The sequence below is a fragment of the Parasteatoda tepidariorum genome, chromosome 8 (assembly GCF_043381705.1).
Source record: "Parasteatoda tepidariorum isolate YZ-2023 chromosome 8, CAS_Ptep_4.0, whole genome shotgun sequence".
Lineage (NCBI taxonomy): Eukaryota > Metazoa > Arthropoda > Arachnida > Araneae > Theridiidae > Parasteatoda > Parasteatoda tepidariorum.
In genome coordinates, this window is record NC_092211.1 from 7,775,998 (window position 1) to 7,802,666 (window position 26,669).

At 31.7% G+C, this 26,669-nt stretch overlaps 1 protein-coding gene across 1 annotated transcript in view; it reads right to left on the bottom strand.

Moving 5' to 3' along the window:
• LOC107437755 (cytochrome P450 3A8) overlaps positions 1-23,142 on the bottom strand; it is a 31,976-nt gene extending 8,834 nt beyond the window's left edge. The window contains exons 1-11 of the mRNA XM_016049854.3: positions 22,953-23,142; positions 17,129-17,225; positions 15,314-15,366; positions 14,135-14,231; positions 13,439-13,555; positions 7,810-7,898; positions 7,442-7,587; positions 7,239-7,354; positions 5,322-5,427; positions 4,054-4,214; positions 1,961-2,049 (exon numbers count right to left, since the gene is read on the bottom strand). Of these exons, the coding sequence (XP_015905340.2) occupies positions 1,961-2,049; positions 4,054-4,214; positions 5,322-5,427; positions 7,239-7,354; positions 7,442-7,587; positions 7,810-7,898; positions 13,439-13,555; positions 14,135-14,231; positions 15,314-15,366; positions 17,129-17,225; positions 22,953-23,014 (1,133 nt within the window). The 5' untranslated portion in view covers positions 23,015-23,142. The remainder of the gene's footprint in view (positions 1-1,960; positions 2,050-4,053; positions 4,215-5,321; positions 5,428-7,238; positions 7,355-7,441; positions 7,588-7,809; positions 7,899-13,438; positions 13,556-14,134; positions 14,232-15,313; positions 15,367-17,128; positions 17,226-22,952) is intronic.
• Positions 23,143-26,669: the final 3,527 nt, after the last annotated feature.

A 26,669-nucleotide genomic window follows, 5' to 3' on the forward strand; every position in this document is an offset into this window, starting at 1 on the left:
AAGTAACGCGCCAATAAGAACAAAATAATTAATTTCTTTTGCCCAGAAAACATTTTATTTCTCATTTTACACACCAGATGGCAGTGCCAGGATATTTTAAGGCAATTGTAGATAGTTAGTTTATTTCAAACTAGATGTCAGCACTAATCAAATACGTGTATTTGGCAAAATAGACACTTTTATGACCGTTTTCTTGAAACTTAACCGATGGTTAAGGGGTTAAGGAGTCCATAAATTAAATGATCGAAATTCTTTATGGTTAAGCAGAATTCGTTTTCTGACCCGTGGATAAAACTATTTTTTCAGATTATAACTTCTTTACGATATTTCTCTAAAATCACTGAGATTCGAACTTTGATCATTTCATTAGGAACCTGCTCTAAATATTTTCAAGTGGATCGTTATTAAATGTTGTTAACACTTATGTGCACAAAAGAGAAAAACGAAATACCCTAAATAACTTTTGATTTTTTGATCGGATTTTCACGTACTATAAGCCTCAATCTTAAGGGGAGGGACTTCAAATATGCTAATTAGTACAGACGATATTTTGAGTTGCGAAATCAGATACAAAAACGTACATTCTCTGAATAAACATACCTTTTTTTGAAACGGATTCGGTCCTAAAATCAGGGAAATGGAGTCCCAATAGTTTGGTCATAAGGGTGGTCTAAAGGTTGAAACCCGTAATGTTAATTTTACTTTTTGCATACTTCATATCTCAAGAGCTTTTTCAGAGAATTGAAAAACTTTTCCACGCAATTATAAAATTCGTTTGCCCAAAGATAATATCATGCAAAAAATAATTTTTATTAAATATTTATTATTTTATTTAAAAATAGTTTAAAAAGTTTGAATTGTAAAATATAAAAATTTTTTAAATCAGTTTAAATAATGTAGTTTTATGTGGCAAAATGCAAAATTTGAACAAAATCGGTCGAATCGTGTCTGAGAAATCAAATTTTAGAGAAGACCTATATCTAAAATTCGATTTCTCAAAAATTATTTGACCGATTTGGCTCAAATTTTGCCAAGTTACATTATTTAAAGTTATATTTATGTTTCTTAAAAAATTGTTTACCTTACGACTCAAAATCTTGTTGACTCTTATTAAATGAAATAAACGAAAATAATAAGTAATTACCAGGAATTATTTTGTTCTTGGAATTATCTTTGGCTAAACGAATTTTATAATTGTGTGAACATTTTCTTGGATTCGTCTCAAAAGTTTTCAAGCTATGGCAAAATACGCAATAGGAAAAATTAAGGGTAAATTTTAAATTGCTCGCCTGAGCAAACTAGAACTAAACTCAGCGGCACGACAGCCCATAGAGGGCCAAGGTCTACTGTCCCCATCTCAGTTCTCTTGACCTTGGGCTCTGGGGTGCAGGAGCAGATGTTCCGGTCAGGTGGTCAGCCGAACGCGGAACACCCAGTGTTTAGTTCCCAAGCATGCTTGGTACTCATTTATCGACGCACTGATGGGATGAAAGGCTGAGTCAACCTTGCCCGGCCCCAGAATCGAACCAGGGACCTGTGGCACAACAGCACGGAGCGCTACCGCTCAGCTACCGGGCGTCGCCTGAGCAATCTACAGGGACCTTATTTCCCAGATTGCGGCCTGCATTGTGCTCATTTAAATAAAAAACTTTTCGTTTCTTATTTCATAACTTAACCAATAACTTAACCAGAATTTATTTCATAACTTAACCCCTTACAAATTTTTTTGAAAAAAAAAATGCAAAAAATCAACACATTTTTTCATTTTATTAATAAATACAAGGAACTAAAACAAAACATAATACGCAAGCTCTAAGTTGAAATTTAAATTTTTTAAAGCTTAAAAAATATTAAGTTAAAATACCATCTGAACTGATTAATTATATTCTTCGAAGCATTGAGTCCGTGAAAGTCATTTGAGGTAGCATATAAAGTCAAAGTTTTTATTGTAATTACTTACCTAACAGCTGGAGGATATATTCTTAGGGTTTCTGATATGATATTATCCAAATATTTCATCTTGTTCAGAGATTCATAAGTTAAGACACCCTATGATTTATTTAAAAAAATATGTCATTATACAGGCAGAATGTGTTATGACTAATACTTAAGACTACAGTGAACACCCAAAATCGTGGAAATCACTCGAAAATTCTTATTTCGACCATTTTATATTAATTAAATGATGTAAAAAAGCATATTAATTATCATTAAAATCATAAGAATTTGTAAAACATTTGACAATATTAGCGTTATTTTGCTTTTTCATTACAAAAAATTTTTATTGTGAGAGTTTTGTGTAGTGTTTCTCAAAACAAAAATTTTGCAACTAACTGGAAATTGAAGCAGTTGCATGCGCTGTTATTTTGATGATTATTACATGAAACGTTTTTGACACACTCCCTAGATAAATGAGAACAAAAACTTGAAGCAAAAAAATTTCAAAATAAGGTGCCACAACATATTTTATAGTCATTTCAGTGTTCCAAAACGTTCATAGATGGACGATTTTAATTTTTTTTATTTTATTGCCGAAACTTGATTTTTTTTCTCCTCTGTATTGACATTAGTAGAAAAATGTGTAAATTTTTTCCCAACAATTTGAAGAGAAATGTAAAAAGAGTTGAAATTAACGAATAATCTTCAAATTTAAGGGAAAATTTAGAGCAAGGAGCTTATTTAAATTTTAAATTTTTCATGTTATAGCATTTTCTATCTAAATGTAAACAATCCCTGCAAGTTACAGCAATGCAACAGTTTTTAAAAAAAATTTATTAAGAGTTCACTGTAACTTTAAAGGAGCAATTTATATATAAACCATAACAGCTTTCCCTAGCAGTTCAGAACAATACATCCATAGAGCAAAATTAGGAAACTGTGACATTTAAACACTTTTTCAATTTTTAAAAAATGTTGGTGTTAATAATGTAAAGAAGCATTTCCAAGGTTTTTTTCTACATTAAGAATCAGACTTCAAGTAATTTGTTCATCAGAAAGGTTCATCATAATTATTTTTAAAAAAATGATAATACGGGGTGCGACGGAAAAAGTCATGATTGGGAGGCAGACAATTTTTTGTTCGTCATTTATTATACAGTTAAACCCTGTTATAGTAAACCTTCATTGGGACAGAAATTTCGATTCACTATAACCGGGAGTATCCGTACTGTAAACGATTTTAACTAATGTTTCCGAACTGCTCCCTTTTATGACACATTATGAAAATAAATGACCCATAAAAAGAAGCACAAAAATGATTAAACAATATGTAGAAACAAAAATTGTGTTAACTTTTATTTCTTATTACTCTTCGTCTTGCGTACAAAAAATTTAGGGATGGGAGACTGAGATAGAAGAAGTAAACAAGAAAAAATGCTTATTCCACTCAATAGATGGTCTTAAAAATCGGTATACGTAGTTCATGAACAGCCGAAAAGTTTTTCCATCCCAAGTCAAAATTTTTGATGGTTCTTCATTGATGAACCTCCTGATGGTAACCATCAATAATTCCATCATGAACCATTATATTTTCTTTATTGTCACCATCGCCCCAATGTAGGACTGATTTATGATGGTCCAACAACTTGTTTTGATGGTTTAATGTTCATGTTGAAACATCACGATATTCCATCATACTCTCTTAAAAATCAAATGATGGAATGATCATAATCCCAATCTAGGAATTCAGACTGAAATATGATGGTCCAACATAAAAAAAGTTGTTTTGACTCCTGAGAACCCACAAGAATTCCCACTAAACCATCATGGAAACGTATTTATTGTTGGAACCATCAAGGATCATCGTGGATTGTTGGTCCGTGAGAGTCAAACTTCTCTTGATGGTTAACCATCACAGTATTAAAGTAGCATTTTCCCTCACTGGATAGAAGTTTGTTGGCATATCAAAAACCATGAACACGTAATGGAAAATGTTGGATGATGGTGATCATGAAATAATGTTGGACCATCATGAATCGCACTGACACCAACATAAGTCATGAAAATTATTTTTTGATGGAATTTTGACTTAGGATGTGCAAAATAGCAACTCACATCATTGTCTAAGAAGTAGATGATTTCCTGACGGGCCTTCTCTTGCACTTCTTGATGGATGGCCAGTAAATAGGAGGAGAAGGAGAGGGCGGAGGCAGTCGTGTCATAACCAGCCAAAAAGAAAATAATGCATTGCGCAATCACCTCATTCATTGTAAGACCTAGAACAAGAAATGAATATCTGTTGAAATAGAATTCTTTCACTTACCCGCGTTGTGAAAGACAACAGCTCCAAGTAAGTCACTGGAGATTGTCAGTAAGCGAGTGGGTGACCACTTTGATCAGCCTGCGTAGTGACCGGTATCAGTTCTTGTTAAACTGTTCTACCGTAAAGAGCTAGACTTCGCGTGCAGGTCGTCGGGCTACCAAACCAAGGGAGCCATCCCCTCTGTAGAGGAACAAAATGGTATGTCTTCGGATCATCCTCAGGGATGTTTCTCAGACCCTCTCCAATAGCCCATTGTGCAGCTCTAGTGGCATATAAATAAAGTACCTACCTGTTCGATGAACTTTTACCATCTTTCTGCTAACTTCATGTTCTTATCAGATGATCCTATCTATCAGTAAATATAAGTGAGGTCGCCATTGCTATTAACATTTTTTACCGTTTAAAAAGTATTGTAAACTTCAAAATAATCTGACACTAATAATCTGATGGTGAAAAGAAGTAACATCGCCTAATATACAATGATTTCGTTATTAAAGATGTGCGAGGCTGAGATAGGATGCTCTGTAATCTATTTGAAGGAGGACTCTTTAATTTTTAAAGTTCAAATAAGTGTCACTTACATCGAAACAGATCTAAAAGATAAGAGAGATAAATACATTTTCTAACGTATTTCACAGCAAAAATAGAATCAAGCTAAAGGGTTTTCGGGGGGTGGCAAATCATCATGCGCTGCGATCTTCTGGACGACTTTGCAGATTTTTGCAGGGGACGAAAATCTAAATTGTTCTGTGAAGGCATTTAGAACACGTTAAGCAAAATGGTAAAAAGAAAGTTTTGCAACGAAAAAAAAAACTTAGTATTTTCCCTCTGTGATAAAAGCCCCACAATGTTTGCCTACTTTTCGATATCTTTATATGTTTTTATTAGACACTTTTCTGTTCTAGGCGTTAAGCCCACATCATTTGCGAATGCAAAAATTTGTAATGATTCAATCACCCTCTTGTCGTTAAAAAAAAACTTTCTTCTGAGGGAAGGATCGCCTCATTGAATGATGCCTACTTAAAAGCAGTTCTTAAAAGTAGAGACAATTCATATTTACTTTTGTGTGAGTCGTCATTTGTGAAAACATTTTGATAGTTCGGTCCCATATCATCATTTTCTTCTTCTGCAGCATCTATCAGCAACTGAAGGAAATCGTTCCTTTTCTGTAAAAAAACAACATTTCAATTGACACAAAATAATGCATAAAATAAAGTCGTTTTTCTATCCGAATGGTCTGATTTTAAGGATGACAATGAATGAGTATATATGATGCTACAAAGTGAAAACGTACTTTGTTGTTGAGAGATTCTCTAAATATGAGATACTATGGTAAATAATGTTCCCAACCGTTTAGGCAGGCTAAAAGTCCTTCCCAAGAAACACACAATCTAAGATAAATGTTTCTCAAGAGTCGAAGACCTTTACAATAAGTCTGTAGTGTATCTACCACTACAAAATTCCAATTCACTAGAGTATTGGACATGTTAATTCGATTCTATGGTGGGGTACCTTTTCATAGATGAAGGGTCGATCACAGATCTCCAGAAATTGGTGACTCGGACGTGATATGAACATGCCTACCTTGACAGAAACTCCCACTTTGATATAAACACGCCTATTTTGACAGTAACGCCCATTTCGATCTGAACACACATACTACGATGGATAGTACACATTGAACATTTGGCTTGCTACCTGTGACTGCGACATTATCCACCTCCTCACGCTGTTGCTGCTCAGTCTCGAACACGCACACTGAACAACGTATTCACTCGACTGCTAAAGGAAGCACAGGAGCCACCACGACAGTGAACTTAATACAGCTCTCACGACCAGCACTCAAGAAGTACAATGATCTTCTCACAAAACAGCAATGAATCAAGCAGTGGTGTCCGTTCAAATCTCCACCCTCTGAGGTGCTACCATCATTTTTGAAGGGCTACTCAATAAATATTTAGTTAGGTTTCGTAGAAAATGCGAGAGTTTTGTCTTCGCAAATAGATATATGTAATCGAAATCGCAAGAAATTGTGCTCTCAATAGATTTTCGCTACGACGAGTGATGTCTCCGATGAATTGTGTTCGCATTGAATTTGGAATCCCACGAATTGTGCCCGTAACGAATTGCGCTCACGACGAATTGCTCCCACAACGAATGGTCATCGCAACGAATTATGCTTTCGCCGAACTGCCTCCTGATGAATTGTGTGCGACGAATTGTACGCCACATATTGACCAGGGCCCGGCTTAGCTTAATTTGGGCTAGGGGCAAAAACTTCTTTGGGGGCCCCCTCAGTTTCACTAATTCAGTAATGAAGATTTTATGGAGGTATTTAAATTTTTCACCTCATTATACATATATAGCAAGAAAATTGACTACAACCTAAAATAGCTCCCCCCTCCAATGGTTGGATGAAATATCGTCTGTCCATTTTATTGATTTTCTGACAATTTTATGTCTATCATCCTGAATACAGCTTTCTGATTCTTAACTTTGTCATGTAGCTGCGAAAATTTCATATCCTTGTTAACATTAGGGCGGAATACAGCTAAATTTTTGCAATGACAATGACTTACTTCAGTCAATCAAAGGCCTTTATTTTTGTAAAACTATCGCATTTCGTGATATGTAAAAATACAGGCTTTTGATTGGCCAAATGGGTCCATCGTCATTGCGAAAATTTATCTGAATTTCACCCTGGAAAGCCATGGTCAAAATATAGATTGAGTTCATACCATAGATTAACGAAAAAGCTCTCGTAAAACTGAAGGATTTTACACTGTACTGATATTTTGTTTTAAAAAAAAGGAAACATAAAATAAACTTTCTATTTGATTGCCGGGCTCCGTCTGATGTGGGGACCCGGGGCAACTACCCCGTATGCCCCTGCCCTGGTCAGGCTCTGAAATTGACTCGACACCCTACAACTACCACTATAAACATATTCATTTATATAATATGTTCTATTTTTTACCTGTTTTGTCCTTTTCCTTTGTTCTATTATCTGTGTAGTAACGTTGCTGAAAAATCCATTGACGGAGGGATCTGCTAAAGAGATGTTCAACAGTTTCAAAATCTTCGGAGATATCACTATCAAAAAAAAAAAGAAAGAAAAAAAATGAAAGGTTCCATCTAGATCCGAATAAATGATTAAAAAAGAATTGAAAAGAAACATACGAAATAAGATCAATCTCCAGTTGAATTTCGGTGTGAAAGCTCTCCTGGCTGCCTGAACGAATTCGTTTTCCGGATCATTATGTGAATCGATCTTGGTAGAAAAAGCGGAGCTCGCAATCACGTCCATCGTAAATGCACCAAAAAACCTAAAAGAGAATCCAACAACAGAGAAATAGAATACAATTTCTTCATGACATCATCCCCTCATACAGTCCCTGGCCATATTATTCGACGCACTATAAGATTCTATGTGAGCTGTATAGTATGACCTGATAATTAAGATTTTACATAGAATCTTAGAGTGCATCTAATAATATGGCCAGGGACTGTATAAGAAGCGGAAAATCCAACAAAGAAAGAATGCATACCTTTTTGCATTGACGGGTTCATTCTTTAGAGCAGCAATTCTGAAGTTTTGAATCAAAGTCTTCGAACAGTCTTTAAAAATGCTCATCACCTAAACGTCACATCATAAAGTTTAAAAAATATAATAAATCACAATTCGCATTTATAATCTTTTTGTCCCATTTGAATTGGTAATTTTTGTACCCCGTTTCAGGGATTGTTGTTTGCGGTGACCTCCCATTCAGGTGACCTAGGTTCGAACTGGCTTCTAAACGAATTTTGTTCTTCACTCGCACAGACATATCCTAAGTGGATCATGGGTTCCGTTGCCATCTGTGGTTTCTCTTTCCGTGTAACGTTTGTAAGTTTCTTCAAAAATTCGGCATTGAACATTCATAGTCGCATATCGGAAAACGAGTCGACAGTTCTACGTTGGTTAAAAAATAAAAATATAAAATAACTGTTGTTTGAAATAGTAAATTGGATGCAAAGTTCTATTTTCAAATATCTCTAAAGAAGTCACTCACTCTAATAACCCTAGATACAATTATCATCATGCATTTCGTTATATCGAATTTTTATAGAAATAATTATAATAATAATAATAAAAACGAAAAACTTAGCTCAAAACAAAGAATAATGTAAAAATATTGAGGTTTTAAGCACGACTGTAATTTACAAATCAAACTATTTTTTTAAAAACATATCTTCATTTCAAAAAAAAAAAGAAAAGAAAAAAGAACATTCGATCAAAGATATGGCCCAGGAATATATCAAAGAGCTTTTTAAATAAATCGGAAAATTTTTTTTATTACGAAAATATGTACAGGGGCCACCGAAACTGTTCGTACAATGGAATATCTGTAAGCTGCATATAGTTTGTTCAAAATAAGAACTCCCCCAGACGTTCGTCTGGACCAGTGGCGGTGACCATGGTAACGAGATATGACTATTTCAAGTAGGGGTACGAGGTCACTGTTTTGGAGTGGTTTCCGCTCGGGTCGGCGACTGAAAGGGAATCGGCCTCTTGTGTTAGTCCCAGAGTGAAGCTACCCTCTTTACTCTTTAAAATGCGCCATTCTGGTTTCCATAGCACCAGACCGCCTCAGACTTGGTGGCGGGCGGAGTTATTAGCTTAGACAAACTATAGTGTAGGTATCTCGATCCTGATTGGTTGTTAGAACGTGGCATTTGTTTATGTTAGCAACTGTTTTTTCCAATCTATTTCTCCTAAGCAAAGCTCGTCAAGTATCAATTCTCTTAAGTGACACTTTCTAAATTCTTTCAGAAAGATTTTTTCTCAAAGATTTCTATTTTCTTTCACTATGTATTTACACAGAGACTTCACACAAAGACAGGCACGATTCCGTGTGAAAGATAAACAAACTAAAGATGCATCGAAGGTATACAAAACAAAAATATGTCACGGTTGCAATAAAATACATAGACAAATAATAAATATAAGTAAAAGAAGTAGACGAGACTGAATTATATTTCAGCTAATTCGATGTGTGATACAGTTCTGTATTTAATGGACTTATCGTTAATGAACATTCTAAATCATGTAAAGAGCTCTACTTTAATGCGCCATTTTGCTGATAAAGATTAGCTGTCGCTAACGTCACATGTGTTTAAAGGTCTTCTTCTTGAAGTGTAAGTACCCAATCACTATAGATATTAATATTACGATATATATAAATTTAGGATAAATATTAATATTATTCAATAATTAAAATGAGTATTTCAGAATGGGTATTAAATAATAATAACTATAATGTATTCTTAACAAAACTGTATGAAATATTTTAAAAAAGTATGAAATATTTTATTTTCAAGAAATCAATGATAAAAAAGCAATGAAAATTTTATATCACAAAAGTCATCGTACGTCGAAATATTTTTGCATAAATTCCTAATTAAAATTATCGTCTGTTATTTTTATTTAAATTACTTGTTTGTTTAAAAATTATTATTCATTGTTTTTTCCGATTAACAAATCGTCTGCTTGTTAGCTGCGTGTTATTTTCCTTATTATTTAATAAATAGCGTAGAACATTTGATTATTACACTCCAGTGGTAAATGAACAATTTTCTTATTCTAATGTGTGATCAAAGAAGAAATTAAAATTTGCAAAAAAAAACAAAAAAACTCACGTTTCAGGTACTGTAAAAGTTTTTGCGAAAATTTACGAAAAATATATGCAGCTTCAATTTCTCCTCTTCGGCGAGTTGTCGGAGATGAGGTGGAAAAACTTTAAATGTGCTTCGATTTCTTGCTATTTTATTTTCGTAAATAGCGGATGTTCAGTCTCCGGCAGTATACATACAAGGCCATCGTCCAATCACAGTTTAAAGAATATGGTTTTCTTCTTCTTCATTTTTTCTGATAAAATTAAACAATTGGGTACTTGCTCTTCAAGAAGAAGATGAAAATATACCCACACATGTGACCTATGACGTCAGTTCCAGCACATCGTTTCTATTTTATTTTATTTTATTTTATTTTATTTTATTTTACTTTATTTTATTTTATTACCGTAGTTGAAGAGTCAACTCATATTGGGGTTACAACTGTAGCCTTGTAATTTTGAACCATATTCAGAAGACATGGGGACTCCTGGATCATGTATTGGGAGAAATTTGCCTTCTTTGCAGGAATTTTTGTTGAAACTAAACGACATTTGCGTTTCATGGAGAAGAGAACCACGAAAACTCCCACGGTTATCCTAACGGCAAGCGGACTTCAACACATGATCCGTCTACCACTGAGAATATTTCACGTCAGCGCTGTGGTGGGTGCTAGACTGATGCAGAATTCATATCGNTTTGAATTGATAATTTTTGTACCCCGTTTCAGGGATTGTTGTTTGCGGTGACCTCCCATTCAGGTGACCTAGGTTCGAACTGGCTTCTAAACGAATTTTGTTCTTCACTCGCACAGACATATCATAATTGGATCAAGGTTTCCGTTGCCATCTGTGGTTTCTCTTTCCGTGTAACGTTTGTAAGTTTCTTCAAAAATTCGGCATTGAACATTCATAGTCGCATATCGGAAAACGGGTCGACAGTTCTACGTTGGTTAAAAAATAAAAACATAAAATAACTGTTGTTTGAAATAGTAAATTGGATGCATTCTATTTTCAAATATTTCTAAAGAAGTCACTCTCTCTAATAACCCTAGATACAATTATTATCATGCATTTCATTATATCGAATTTTTATAGAAATAATTATAATAATAATAATAATAAAAACGAAAAACTTAGCTCAAAGCAAAGGATAATGTAAAAATATTGAGGTTTTTAGCACGATTGTAATTTACAAATCAAACTATTTTTTAAAAACATGCCTTCATTGCAAAAAAAAAAAAAAGAAATGGAAAAAAAAAACAGTCGATCAAAGATGTGGCCCAGGAATATATCAAAGAGCTTTTTAAATAAATCGGAAAAATGTTTTGTTACGAAAATATGTACAGGGGCCACCGAAACTGTTCGTACAATGGAATATCTGTAAGCTGCATATAGTTTGTTCAAAATAAGAACTCCCCCAGACGTTCGTCTGGACCAGTGGCGGTGACCATGGTAACGAGGTATGACTATTTCAAGTAGGGGTACGAGGTCACTGTTTTGGAGTGGTTTCCGCTCGGGTCGGTGAGAGAAAGGAAATTTCTGCGGTCTATTGTGTTAGTCCCAGAGTGAAGCTATCCTCTCTAAAATGCGCCTTTCTTGTTTCCATAGCACCAGACCACCTCAGACTTTGTGGCGGGCGGAGTTCTTACAGTAGACAAACTATAGTGTAGGTATCTCGATCCTGATTGGTTGTTAGAACGTGGCAATTGTTTATGTTAACAACTGTTTTTTTCAATCTATTTCTCCTAAGCTAACCCCGTCAAATATCAATTCTCTTAAGTGACACTTTCTAAATTCTTTCAGAAAGATTCTTTCTCAAAGATTTCTATTCTTTCACTATGTATGTATTTACGCAAAGATTTCACACAAAGACAGGCACTATTCCGTGTGAAAGATAAACAAACTAATGATGCATCGAAGGTATACAAAACAAAAATATGTCACGGTTGCGATAAAATACATAGACATATAATAAATATAAGTAAAAGAAGTAGACAAGACTGAATTATATTTCAGCTAATTCGATGTGTGATACAGCTTTGTATTTAATGGACTTATCGTTAATGAACATTCTAAATCATGTAAAGAACTCTACTTTAATGCGCCATTTTGCTGATAAAGATTAGCTGTCGCTAACGTCATAGGTCACATGTGTTTAAAGGTCTTCTTCATGAAGTGTAAGTACCCAATTACTATAGATATTAATATTACGATATATATAAATTTAGGATAAATATTAATACTATACAATAATTAAAATGAGTATTTCAGAATGGGTATTAAATAGTAATAACTATAATGTATTCTTAACAAAACTGTATGAAGTATTTTAAAAAACATAGTTAAACTTTATTTTCAAGAAATCAATAATAAAAAAGCAATAAAAATTTTATATCGCAAAAGTCATCGTACGTCGAAATATTTTTGGATAAATTCCTTATTAAAATTATCGTCTGTTACTTTTATTTAAATTACTTGCTTTTTTTAAAAATTTATTCATTGTTTTTTCCGATTAACAAATGTTTGCTAGCTAGCTGCGTGTTATTTTCCTTATTATTTAATAAATAGCGTAGAACAACATTTGATTATTACACTCCAGTGGTAAATGAACAATTTTCTTATTCTGATGTGTGATCAAAGAAGAAATTAAAATTTGTAAAAAAACTCACGTTTCAGGTACTACAAAAGGTTTTGCAAGGTTTTGCAATTTTATTTTATTTTATTTTATTACCGTAGTTGAAGAGTCAACTCATATTGGGGTTACGACTGTAGCCTTGTAATTTTGAACCCAATTCAGAAGACATGGGGACTCCTGGATCAAGTATTGGGAGAAATTTGCCTTCCTTGCAGGAATTTTTGTTGAAACTAAACGACATTTGCGTTTAATGGAGAAGAGAACCACGAAAACTCCCATGGTTATCCTAACGGCAAGCGGACTTTAACGCATGATCCGTGTACCACTGAGGATATTGTACGTCAGCGCTGTGGTGGGTGCTAGACTGATGCAGAATTCATATCGACCAGCCATCGCTGGGATTCGAATCCGGTTCACCTCATTGGAAGGCTAACGCTCTATCCCCTGAGCCATCCCGGCTCCCAGCTAATCGTTTTATAACAGTCGTTGAACAGCCACACCCAATTGTTGGGTTTAAGACTACTAACGTTCAACTCCGTAGCCTTGTAATTTTGTTCCCAAATCCAGAAGACAAGGGAACTCCTAGACCAATATTGTAGTTTTCAATTACTTACTCAAAACTATGAATCCCATAATTGTTCGATATTTCGATTTAAAAAAAAATAAGAGAAAAAAAATTTAGACGATTTTAGCAAAGAAAAGTATCTATAAGAGTATTTCTTCTAATAATAAAAAACGACCCCTTTATTTTGAAAGGTTTAAGTGCTGCCGAATGATTTTTATAATTTTGCTTTAAAAAAAAAGAAAAAAAACTAGAATTCTGTAATAGCTTGTCAAAACCAATGCATGAAAAATGTTGAGATTGACTATATTTTTAAAATGACTCACCCTTTTTAGCTTTCCAGTAGAGAATGTTGGGGATATGATGCTTCGAACTTTCTTCCATTCATCTCCTTCGAGAATTGAGATCATTTTATCCGATATTTTATCACCCGATTTAAACGGCTTGAGAAAAAAAAATTAACATCATTAGAAACTCGAAATAAAAATTTTTTAAACATAAATTTATAACAAAAATCCTTCAAAAATTAATATTATTTAGAATCAGATCATTTGTATCACGAAAAGTTCAACTTGAAAGAAACTGTTTAGTGTTTTAAGTAAAAGAAAAAACGAGGCAATATGCTTTTGTTTATCATATTTAATTGTTTGATTGTTGATAAAGTTTTTGATTATTTGTTTTAATTTTTTGCGGTTTAATTTTATAATTAAAACTTAATTTTTTAAAGCTTTTAACTATTATTTGGCGGCCATCTACAAATTGACATAAGTTCTAATATGAAATATTAAAAATATTGAGACATGAAAATATTAATGGAACAGCTGTTTTTATTATAAACATTTTGTATTATTTTGCGAAATGTGAAATAGGCAGAGATTACTTATAGCTTTGTTACAGCATTGTGAATGCCCCCTTTATCTTATTTATTTATTTATTTTTTTCATTGTGATTTGCTTTTCGAAAAAAGGTTATAGGAGAGGCTTTGTGAATGAGCATTTCAGTCAAAACAAAATGAAACTTACTCTTCGGTTGACGAAGTGTACAAAGTCTTTGACGAAAATGTCCCGCAATAGTTGAGGATCGGCGATTGAAATGAGAGGCCGATTTGCCTCATAATGTCTGAAAAATAATATCATTGAAGGTTTAATAAAAACAATATATGAAAAATCATTGAATATTACCATTTTTTGAGCGATCTTTTGAAATAAAGTTATATGCATATCAAAAAAAAAATGAAACACTAAACTATGAAAAAAACTCTCCTCATCTGACGAAGACTACAGTCCCTGGCCATATTATTCGATGTAAAATCTTAATTATCAGGTCATACTATACAGCTTTATTGCTCTTATGTGACTGTTTGCACTTCTTTACGTTAGTCTATCAGTTGGTTAAAAGAGACGATATATAATATAAATTAGACGAATGGATAAATGAGACGATATTATAGAATATTTATTACACCTGGTATTATAATGGTATATTATAATAATGAGACCAAATGATGAGACGCACTTGTAGTGTTTTGATAATGACATGTTTTGCACGAGTTTATAGGCAATACTTTTATAATTAAACATACAAGTAATGGGTTTTTATTCAAGAGATTTTTTAAATACTTCCTATTTGTATTTATATTTAGCGTATTGCATTACAATATTAACCCATTGATACGTGTATTTGCCACCCGATTTATTATTTGTGTTTAAAAGAAGAATTGTCATGTGGAGACCTGTCATTTCAAAATGTAAGAATTGTCATTTGAAAAAAAAAATCGTTCTAAAACACCTTCTTACGTTGTTAGCACTATAATACCGACATCTAAATTTAAACCTAAATGATAATTTGTGAAATGTACTTATTCTCGAACAATATGCTAACACTAACGTATGATGCTGCACAGTAATAAGCAAGTAAAAAAGGTCGAAATCAGAAATGCCAAAAAAAAGTATTTCAAAATCTAGCAACCATGTCACCTTTTTTTTAAACAATATACCTCTAAATAATTAAAGCAAATTTTCACTTCAAATTCAACAGAGTTACTTAATATCATAAATATCAAATGAAATACAGCACTCAGAAATTATATATTTCTTTTTATTTAAAACAATATTAATGTGTTTAATAACATGGCCAGGTAGTAGAAAGAAATCAATTGCTTCGTAATGAAGAGAATGTGAATAACGAAAAAAAGATTTTACCCATAAACAGAACCCAGGGCAAAATGTCTCTTCAATTCCAATTCCATTATAGGCTAAAAATAAAAAATAGAATTTATTCACCATGATAATTTTTAATTAGAAATTAAATAACGAATTGATAAAAAATTTAATAAACGCCAAATAAAGGTAACACGAGAAATGAAAATTGAAATAAATATGTTACTGCGTTGACTTCCACTGCTGAATGTTGACAATCACATAGTCACTTTGGTCCGAAATATATACTAGGTTTAGTGAAGGCCGCTATCAGTGCTTTTTTAAGGTTCAGAGACCCGGTATACCCTACACTGATTTCGGAGTTACTAGGACACGTAATCGTAGAGTTCAAGACAGCTTCATTTCCAGATAAAATTTCCTACCAAGTATCGGAAGAACTTAGGGCATAAATTACGTTTTTATAGTTAAAAAACTCGATATTTAATAATAAATCACCATTTTGTTATAAAAAATAAATTAAAATATCACATACCCTTAACAGAAGTTACATTAATAATCTTTCGAAAATTAATCGTAAAGTATATACCCCCACTTCCTATCAAGATTTTGCATAAATCATTCAACAATCGAAAAGTAAACCCAATTTTTTTAGGAACATTTTGTCAAACTTTGTCTTAAAACAATTCAAAAATAATGAAGGAAAGTTTTTATAGATGTAGGGGCATAATATGTGTCCTCCGAACTGTACTGAAGGGATTTGATCTTAAATTATGTCAACCTTCATCTATCAAAATGTACCTCAAGATATAATCGAGTTAACATGTCTTATATACTAGTGATTCGGTATTTAATATTTGTAGTGGTAGTTACGCCACAATACTTTTTCAAATAGTGAAATATTTGTTTTATAAAAAATCTATACATATATTTCTCTTACAAGGCGACAATAAAAAGCCTCATTACAACTACAACGGCAACGCTATAAAATCGACCAATGATTGCCGCCAAAAATGTCACATGCCAAATCTAGCTGAGATGGCTCAACATATAGCGCTTTTAAAAACGGAAACTGAAATAACCAGAGAGAGCATAACACAGCCAACATTCTGATCTTTTATGCCTATGCCAATAGTCCCAGCCTCATACCGTGAATTACGGATGAAGGAGTGACTCTGGTCCACCACCTATTAAAAGTCAAGATCTATGTAGGGCGTATTTTTTCATAGATGAAGGTTGACATTGTTGATATCTACTCTCCACACACTGATGACCTTCAGACGTGATGTGAACATGCCTATCTCGACAGTAGCGCCCACTTCGAATTTAAAACACGCATACTTCGATGTATGATTCACATTATGAACAACTGACTTGCTACCTGTGACTGCGACATTATCCACCTCCTTGCGCTGTTGCTACTCAATCACGATCACACACAACGAGCACAGTATACTCTCGACTGCTAGAGACAACACAAGAGCGTGAACCTAATACAGCTCTCATGATCAGCACTCAAAAGTGCGGTGATCTTAATACAGTTCTCCCGGCTTCTCACAAAACAGCAATGAATCAGCTATCCGTTCATCGAATTCTATCACAGCTATAATTCTGGTGGGGGAGTACTGTAGTGTGCTTACCACTACAGCAATACAATTCCAACTCACTAGTATATAAGGTATGCTCTGTGTTGGGGTACCTTTTAATCGATGAAGGTTGATATTGTCGATGCGACTCTACCCACAGTTTCATGCGGAACAAAAATAGTTGATTTTGAAGTCGCCAAAAATGTTTTTCTTCAAGAAAAATTCTACGAAATATTTTATTTGAATCGTGTATAAAAAAGTATAAATGTCTTACTGTAATCATGTTTTCGTAAAGAGATCCAATAAAAGGAATTGGCTTGACATACGGAATTTTTCTCTGCTTCCAATACGACTGTTTTCTCATAGAATACCTAAAATGCACAAAATAATTTTAATTATATACACAGCCCCCTGGTCGAATTATTGGACGCACTCTAAGATTCTATGTAAAATCTTACTTATCAGGTGATACTATACAGCTTTATTGCTTTTATGTGACAACCGGTTTTTCACTTGTTTACACAGAAAATCCTCGGTCGTATGATTATGCGGCATTGGAAAAGATCCCTGGAGTGCCTTATTGGCTCTTGGCATTTCCGGCAAAATTAAATTCCTAGTGCACTTTAGCATCCAAATAGAGTCTCGGTGCTGCCATCTAGTGTGTTAGAAACTAGACGTCTAAATTAACATGACTAACGGTATCACACCCATTGTGGTGGTCCTGAAAGAGTGGATACCACCTCAAGAGAAAACACTAGGTCTGCTCATCGGCAAGATCGATTGTGCAGCTCATTGGAAAAAACCGTTCAACTATCAATGGGTTAAATGAGATGATAGATAATATAAATTTGACGGTTGGATAAATTAGACGATATATTATATCAACATAGAATATTTATTACATCAAGCATTATATTAGTATATTATAATAATTAGATCAAATTAATAGACGCACTGTCGTGTTTTAACAATGACATGATTTACACGAGTCAATACTTTTAACATACATGTAATGGGTGTTTATTCAAGATATTTTTTATAGACTTCCTATTTGTATTTATTTTCAGCGTATTGCATAATGTTGACCCATTGATAGAGAAACGTAAACAAATGCAAACTGGTTTCATCCAAGTAGAAACAATACAGCTGTATTAGTATCACCTGATAATTATAATTTTACATAGAATCTTACAGTTAGTCTAATAATATGGCGAGGGAGTGTAAACATTGAAAAAAGAATCTTCTTTTTTTTAATATTACCTTGTCTTGAAAGTAAATTTATTCAAGATAGACCGAATTGCTCTGTTATGCTGTTTAGAATAGTACTGATATAAAGGTAGTGTGAGTATAATTTAAAACTTTAAATGCCAGCATCTCAGAAACATGTTTTTAAAAGTAGGTGGAAAAAAATTCTGTTTTTATGCACCGGATTTATCTCTTTTTTTTTCTATCTAATATTCGTTCATCAATATTTAATCTAGTATTTAATCTTTCTGTTGTTCTTGACAATTTAATTTAGATTTTTCCAAATCGATCAAAAATCAACTTTTAGAGGGGAAGAATCATTCACCTTAAAGTTTGCTAAAGAAGTTACTAATTTTTATTATTAATGATAACACTCTCTTGAAATATTAAGTGTTAAAAATTGAAATGATTAATTTTTAATAATTCTTCTTGAATCGCAATTTTAAAACACTTTCGTATAGAAACTGGGAAGAATCGATGTTTTTTTCTTCTTTTTTTCTTCTTAAAACAAATTTTCATGATACAGTCAAACCCCGCTATAGTGAACCTTCAAGGGGCCGAAATTTCGGTTCACTATATCCGTTACGCAGGCAATTTCACTAATAGTTCCCAAACTGCTCCCTTTTATTACATTATATTCATATAAATGACTGAAAAATATTATGTAGTAGCAAAAAATGTGTTATTTTTCATCCCTCTTCGTCTTGCGTACAAATAAAAATTAGTAATCTTTAGTTGATGAGCAATTCTCAACATCAGATATGGAAACACTTCCCGACTCCCAGATAATTTTTCCCGAATTTCTGTTATTCCGGTTTTTAAACCTGTCTAACCTGTCATTCGAGCACATAAAAGTAGTTTCTATAGATGGTTTTAAAAATCGGTATATCTATTTATTTTGAAGTAGAAATTTCAAAATTATTACAAAGAAAATAGGGGGGAAATCAGTGTAAGATAGAAAAAAGTTCATTATATCCAACTTCCTCACTTTTTTGGTTCACTATATCCACTAATAATGACATTATACGTGTATAGCAAGGCACAGGACCGAGCATTTCGTTCACTATATCCGGGAGTTCACTATAAGCCGTGTTCACTATAGCGGGGTTTGACTGTATTATTAAACGATAAAATTATATTCGGTGTTATCCATTTTTACGATAAAATTATTTGCTAGGGTTTGTATGCACATTTTATGCATTTAATCACATTTATATATTTATTACACATTTATATATTTATTACACATTTATATATTTAAAATACATTCCTTCAAATTTGTTTCAATTAACGTTTTATAGTTTTACGAAATGCATTATTTTAATGCTTGACAGCATGTCGTTATAAAGAACTATCAATTTCCCTCATTGATTTCAAATTCAATACTGGATAAAAATTTTTGAAAACATATCTCGCGTTTAAAAAAAATAATAACTTCTTTAAAAAATAATAATTTCTCTAACATTTCATATCTGCTTAAAGAAATTATGCATTAATTTTAAAATAATTATTATAAAATAACTACAGTCCTTGGCCATATCATTGAACACACTACAGGATTCTATGTAGAATCATAATAATCAGGTGATACTATACAGCATTATTGTTTTTACGGTACTGAAACCGGTTTGTACTTGTTTACGTTCATGTATTAATTGGTTAAATTAGACGATAGATAATATATATTTGACAAAAGGATAAATTAGACTATATATTGTATAAAAATAGAATATTTATTATATCAAGCATTATATTTGGTATATTGTAATAAATAGACCAAATTACAAGACGCACTGTATTTTTTTAATAATTACTTGCTTTGCACGAGTTTAAAATCAATCAACTAAATTATACTNTATATATTGTATAAACATAGAATATTTATTATATCAAACATTATATTGGTATATTGTAATAAATAGACCAAATTACAAGACGCACTGTATTTTTTTAATAATTACTTGCTTTGCACGAGCTTATAATCAATAAATTAAATTATACTCAGTGGCGCGACAGCCCATAGAGGGTCAAGGCCTACTGTGACCATCTCAGTTTTCTTGACCTGGGGTTCAGGAGCAGATGTTCCAGTCCGTTTTTTGTTTTTCTTTTTATACTTCTTTCTTTATTTTGTTATTATGTGTTATTAACTTGTATCATATTTAATCTTTGTATTCTTTAAAAATATTGTGACTTTGTACAGATCTAAATTCTTAATAAATTCTTGCTGACTGGGCTCGTTCCTAGGCTGGAGTGGAGCCGGACCAGTAGCCAAGCTTTGGGCTATATGGTAAAGGGTCCATAATGACCTAGGTACATGTCCAAAGCTTGGAGAAAAGAAAAAAAANAAGATATTGGTACTTTAGCAGTTTGTTGCAGAAAGTCTGAAAAAATTCTGCCACATGGTTCTCAGTAATCAATCTGTATTCTGTTAATGGTATGAATTCTTTCTGGGGTACTTAAAACAGACTTTGCTCTAATATTGCTGTTCGGTTAACAATAACTTTCTGACCGAGCAAACACTTTTATCTTTCAGAAATACAATTATATAATATCATGCAATAATATTGATTGCAAATATTTTAGATGCCTCTCTAGTTTAAAAGTCATCAATTTCATTTGGTTCTAATTTTTCAGATTTAGGTAATGCTGCCAAGAAAGTGCGCTCTCATCGTTCCAGAGAGGAAATCATCCCAGTTTCAAAAAATGAGTTTGATTCTCTATTTGCAAAAGAGAATAAACCTCCAAGTTCATCACAAAGGGTATGTGTTTATTTTTCTTGAGATTTCTTCTCAATTTTTTTTCATTGTTTTATTAGTTTATAAAATTTTTTTTTAAAACTATGATATGTAGAATTTTATTAGCCATGAATATCATGTTTTGTAAATTCAGGAATGTAGCTTTTAGACAAGGAGTGAATTTGCTTCTCAAAAATAGATTTTTATCAATTCACAATAACAAAATACATTGTTATGAATATACTCGAGCAGTATCTGTACTATTTATGTTAATATTACTACTCTGTAGTGTTAAAAAGTAAAATATTTCATGTTATTAAAAAAAAGAATGGCATGATGATTGGCGAAATTTTATTGTGTAATTATGATTCCCTTCTCTCTCTCTCTCTCTCTCTCTCTGTTTTTTATTTTATTTTATTATTTTTTTTATTTAAAAAAAAACTTAAAATTGTTGTTTTAATATTTTGTATTTTAATTTTAATGTATTTTTTTAGTGACAATGAAATTTAACTAAGAATTTCCTTGGTAATCAAAACATTTATTATCCAACTTCGAAAAAAAAAAAGAAGCAAATTTGTACAAGCAAATTTTTGTTTCATTAGTATCCTAAATACAGCTAGTTGATTTGTTCTAAAATTATTTTTTTTATTTATAATTTGTCGATTTATTATTTTAAACAATTGGTAATTTTTTTTTTTTTTTAGAGTATTGCTATTGCAAATCTGCGTCATAGAAGAACATCTAGTTCTGGTGATGTGTGGGTAGAACATAAGCCGGTTGGAAATCTGGAGTTAGGTAATTGTATTAAATAATTGAAAAGCAAAGTAGATTCACCTTTTAAGTACTATTTTTTGGGGTAAAAATATTTATTGGAGAAAGTACTGTTATCAACAGGGGTTTCCAACTGGTGGCCCGGGGGCCACATCTGGCCCGTGAAGCCTTTTTTTGTGGTACACGAACTAAAATATATTAGTTGTCATTTTTTTGTGGACAATTTTCGTAAAAATTCTATATGGGTTTAAAATACTTGACTCTTTAATAAAAACCCAATTTCTTCGTTTTCGTGAAATTTATCATACGAACGGTACAAAAAAAATTATTTCTCAGGTCTTGCATCCAAGAAAATATTTATTCAAATACTAAAATAATCGTGTATATTGCTCTTTTTTATATCATTTTCTTGTATTTTGTGCATATAATTAAGCATGTGTATATCAGAAATTTTCTCGAAGAAATTCTCCGATTTAACTTTTTGAAACCATTCATTTTGGACGAAAATATTGACACACACATTTGTAAACTTTAAATTTAAAAAGTAAATATCTATTCTCTGGTGGTTGCAGCAGACAAACCTCAATTTTGTCATTGACCATTTTGTGTGCTACTATGTAAGTTTTAATACCAACCATTTTAAAGTTTTATATCTTGACAATTAGATATCTGTTGCACATTAATTGTTTAATACATGGGTGCGCATTAAAGTTATTGTAACCCGAATTTTTTAATATGCAGTAAAATATTTTTAAAAATCTACTTATTTTAATTTGAAATTTAATGCTTTTGTTTTGAACAAGTTGGAAAAAATCTGACACTAATATTTAATGTTCCTTCAAACATAAAAGAGTCCTACATGAAATTTTTATGAAGTTGCTGCCGGCCATTTGATTTGTGTTTTTAATTGTGGCCCTCGGCCTCATGTAAGTTGGAAATCCCTGGTATATATCATGGTTAATGAATTTACATAGAAAAAAAAAGACTTTAAAAAATGGCTTTCGCGAGTGAAAGTAATGCAGTTGATTTTTCAGATTATGAAAATGTGAACCTAAACAAAGACTAATATTTAACTTTTTTCATTTACCAGAGATAATTTCGAATAGTAAACAGATGGTAAATTAAATATATTTTGCACGTAAAAAAAAAAATTTAAATTTCAACTTAGAACTTTGTGTATTATGTTTTGTTTTAGTTCCTTGTATTTATTAATGAAATAAAAAAAATATGTTGATTTTTGCATTTTTTCCCCTTCAAAATAAATGGTAAGGGAAGAAGATAAGCGGTTAAGTGATGATTAAATTTGTTTGATGAATGATGTGAAATAAGAAAGATACAAATGCTTACCATAATGCCAGCAATAAAGTAAATATCCCTATTACAAATGTGACAAAGAGATGCTCCGACATACTTTGCGACTCTCCCTGCACAAAAAGATCTTTTCGAATTCGCTCGTTCGAAAGGGGTTCAGCAGTCGCCACATTCAAGAAGCACCACAAGTGATTTTTCACCCATCCATAAATATTGTTTCCTCTTCTCTTTCAAAGGGGGTTTAACCACTCTATAATGATGGAGGGGTCCAATAGGAGCAAAGGTCAGCAAGGTGTTTTTCTCGCCAAGAATCGAAGCTATAATTTAGTTTATGTCTACCCTCATGCAGTCTTTAGAAGGGGCACATCATTTAAATATTCTAAAAATCGACGAGATTTTTCGCCATTAGCGAATATTACCAAAATCGATGAATAACTTTTGAGCATTTTCAAGAGATAGTCGTTGCGGTAACTTTTTAAATCACTAAACACTTTTCTACTCCTTATTTCAGACCAGTGGCACAACCATCATAGGGTCTTAAGAATTGCGAACAAAGTTTTCCCCTTTTTTTTTTCTTTTTCTTTTTTTTTTTAAATTTTTGTGAATCATTAATCACTTTTCTTACCAATTATTTTGAAGAAAAAAAGATGCAAAAAATCATCATATTTTTTTTATTTTATTAATAAATACAAATAACTAAAACAAAACGTAATACACAAGTTCTAAGTTGAAATTTGAATTTTTTTTAATGAGTAAGAAACATTTAATTTACCATCAGTTTACTATCCCTAGTTTTCTCGGGCAAATGAAATAAGTTAAATATTGGTTTATGTGTGATAGTTCTTAAAACAAAAGATAACACAAAATGATACTTTTCAAACGCCAGTGAAGGAATACGCCATTTTTTTGTTGTTGCTCTTACTGCTGTGAAAATTCAGTAACCATCATACAATACAATCGCACAAAATACGTGTGCAGTCCCACAGTCAGACATCAAAACTCACAAATAAAACTTCCAATCACAGAAGATTATGTTTTTTGCTTCCTGCCGAATAAAAACGTGATAAAACAAAATGTACTGACACATTCTGCTATGCCCGAGTTAACTCGGGATGATCAGGGAAGTGGTTAAAGATGTAAGCATGAACGAACGGATCAAAACATTACTACACATAGTATCCGAAGCCAATAAAGCTGTTATGATTATTTTGTATTGAGACCTTGGGGCCAACAAAAAAAGAGTTTTGGCATGATTTGCGCATTTTATTTTGTTTTTTTCAAATGATGCCCTTCAAATGAAAATTTGCAAATGATTTTATGATATGAAGGATAGATGACATTTTACAAAATTAAAAATATCTCTATTAACTTGGGCGAATATCTGTAAATTTCACTTAACTTATTTTCGTATTTTTAAACGAAAACCGTTTTGATATGGTTTTAAAATGCTAAGCATTTTTTCGTTGTAACTTTAATGCTAAATTAATTTTGATTAAGACGAAGAGCCATAACATATTTTAAAGAGAATAGTTTAAATTTAGTTTTTATTCTTACTTATCTTTTTCTTTCTTTGTGCTCTAGATTTTTGAAGATTATTTGCTCACCATAAATTCCTTACATCGAAGGAATCCTCAAGTTTTTTTTTTGTTTTTCCCAAAACAATACCACATTAGAACTGCAGTAAAAAAGAATGTTCAATTAGTATATCGTAATGAATTGCAGCCTAGCCTTTAAATAAACTTAAAAGGAACAATAATTTTAAGGATAAAAGGTTTTACTTTATAAAATATATTTTTATAAGGTAAACACTACAGTATTAATACATAGAATTCTATAATAAGTACCTAGGATACTAAATATGTCTCTGTAAACAAATATCTAAAGATATTCCTGATATTTAAAAGTTTTTTACTAGATGTACATAATTTTTTTTTTTTTTTNTAATAATTTTTTTTTTTTTTGTAAATATAAATAACTCAAACAAAAAAAGTATTTTTTACTTACAAGTTATTCTGTTGTACTTTAGTTAAACAACTTGCGCTACATTTTATTAAGTAACTTATGCTGTTAAATAGCTTGTGTTTATTGTTGTGCTTTTGTTTGTTATATAATTGCAATCAATATAATTATATTTCTTTATTTAGTTACAGAGAGTATCATGAATATTTCATATTAATCACCCTTAATTCTAAGAAATTTCGTCGAAACTGGAAACAAAAAATAATACACATTAAGAATCGCAATTTAATTTTCAAGCAAAGAAAAACGAAATCGCTATCGAAATTCAACAAATTACTACTAGCGAAGATGAGACTATTAACATCGGGAAAAATATCAGATCATTATTAGCAAGCTTCGTCAGGTAATTAAACTGGTTTTGATCATTTTCACAAAGACTTTCTCACTATTAGTTTGACAGATTCCGACAGTATGTTTGCTTTTTACTCCTTCGAAAATTTGTGATCCCAATGCGTTTAATTTTGTACTAAATTTCTGACAATCATTTTAAAACTATATATTTGGGGGAGTGATTACAGAACACCTTACAATTCAAAGTTAGTATCTAGGACGTTAAAATTAAGTTCATTAGTTGACAATTAAGTTAAATTAAACAGAGAAAATTAAGTTATGCTCTGCCGTATTCTATGTGTTAAATAAACAATTTTTAAGAAAATCTTGAAAAATCACCAAAAAATAATTTATGCTGTTGAATAATTGCATTTCGTTAGTAAAATATTTCAAATGTAATTGACAGTTATTTGTGAGTTTTAAAAATTTAATTATAGAACGTTAAAGGCGAAATTACCATGATATTTAATTTTTTTAAAACAAACTCCAATAATTGGCTAGATCTTTATAATTACTTTCCCAAAGGATCATTAAAATGAATGTGATTAAATTTTAAAATAATTGAAATGAATATGAAAGTAGTTTTCGATACTCTTATTCGGTGGAATAAAATATCTAAATTGTTTTAAAATTACAAACACAATGTTAAGGAGATTAATTAAACACTAGATAAAGAAGGGACTTACGTTAGGAACTCAACAATGCGCCGCTTAAATAGAATTTTTTTTATTTTTTAAACCAATTTACACTAATACGAAACGGGGACAAAAGCAATTGTTTGAAAATTGTAACGATGGCGAAATATAGTAGCACATGTGAAGTAGTCTTAGCACAATTCGTTTGTTCGAAGCGGAATTCATTTGAACAAAATATTCTAGTTATTTTAGTGATTTCAGTTTTTTTTTCTTTTCTTTTCAAAATTTGTTGAAAACTTACAGCATTGGAATTGTAAAACAAAGAAATGTACAGTGTGCAAAAATAAAGATATTACTCTGAATTTCTTTCGTTCTAATGATAAAAAAGAAACATTTTGATAATAATTAATCATAGTTAAATTATGACTTATTTGATAAAATACTAATGATATATACTAATGAAATACCTTATATAATGAAATTACGCAAAATACTTAAAAAAATTTATTAGAAATGAGTTAAATATGAGTTAAACTTCGAAACAGGGCTCAAAGCAAAATTCTACCATGCAATCTTTAGATCTAATTCACGTTTCTTTTTTCCAAATTTTTTTTCTTCAAATTTTTTTAGGCAACAAACAGCACATTTTAATAAAAGCGCGTAAAATGTTGAAAAACATGCTTGCATTTTCTCAGAAATTTACTCAACTAGTGCCATCCAGTTATAACGGATTTTTATAAGCAATAAAACATCGAAAGACGAAATTAAA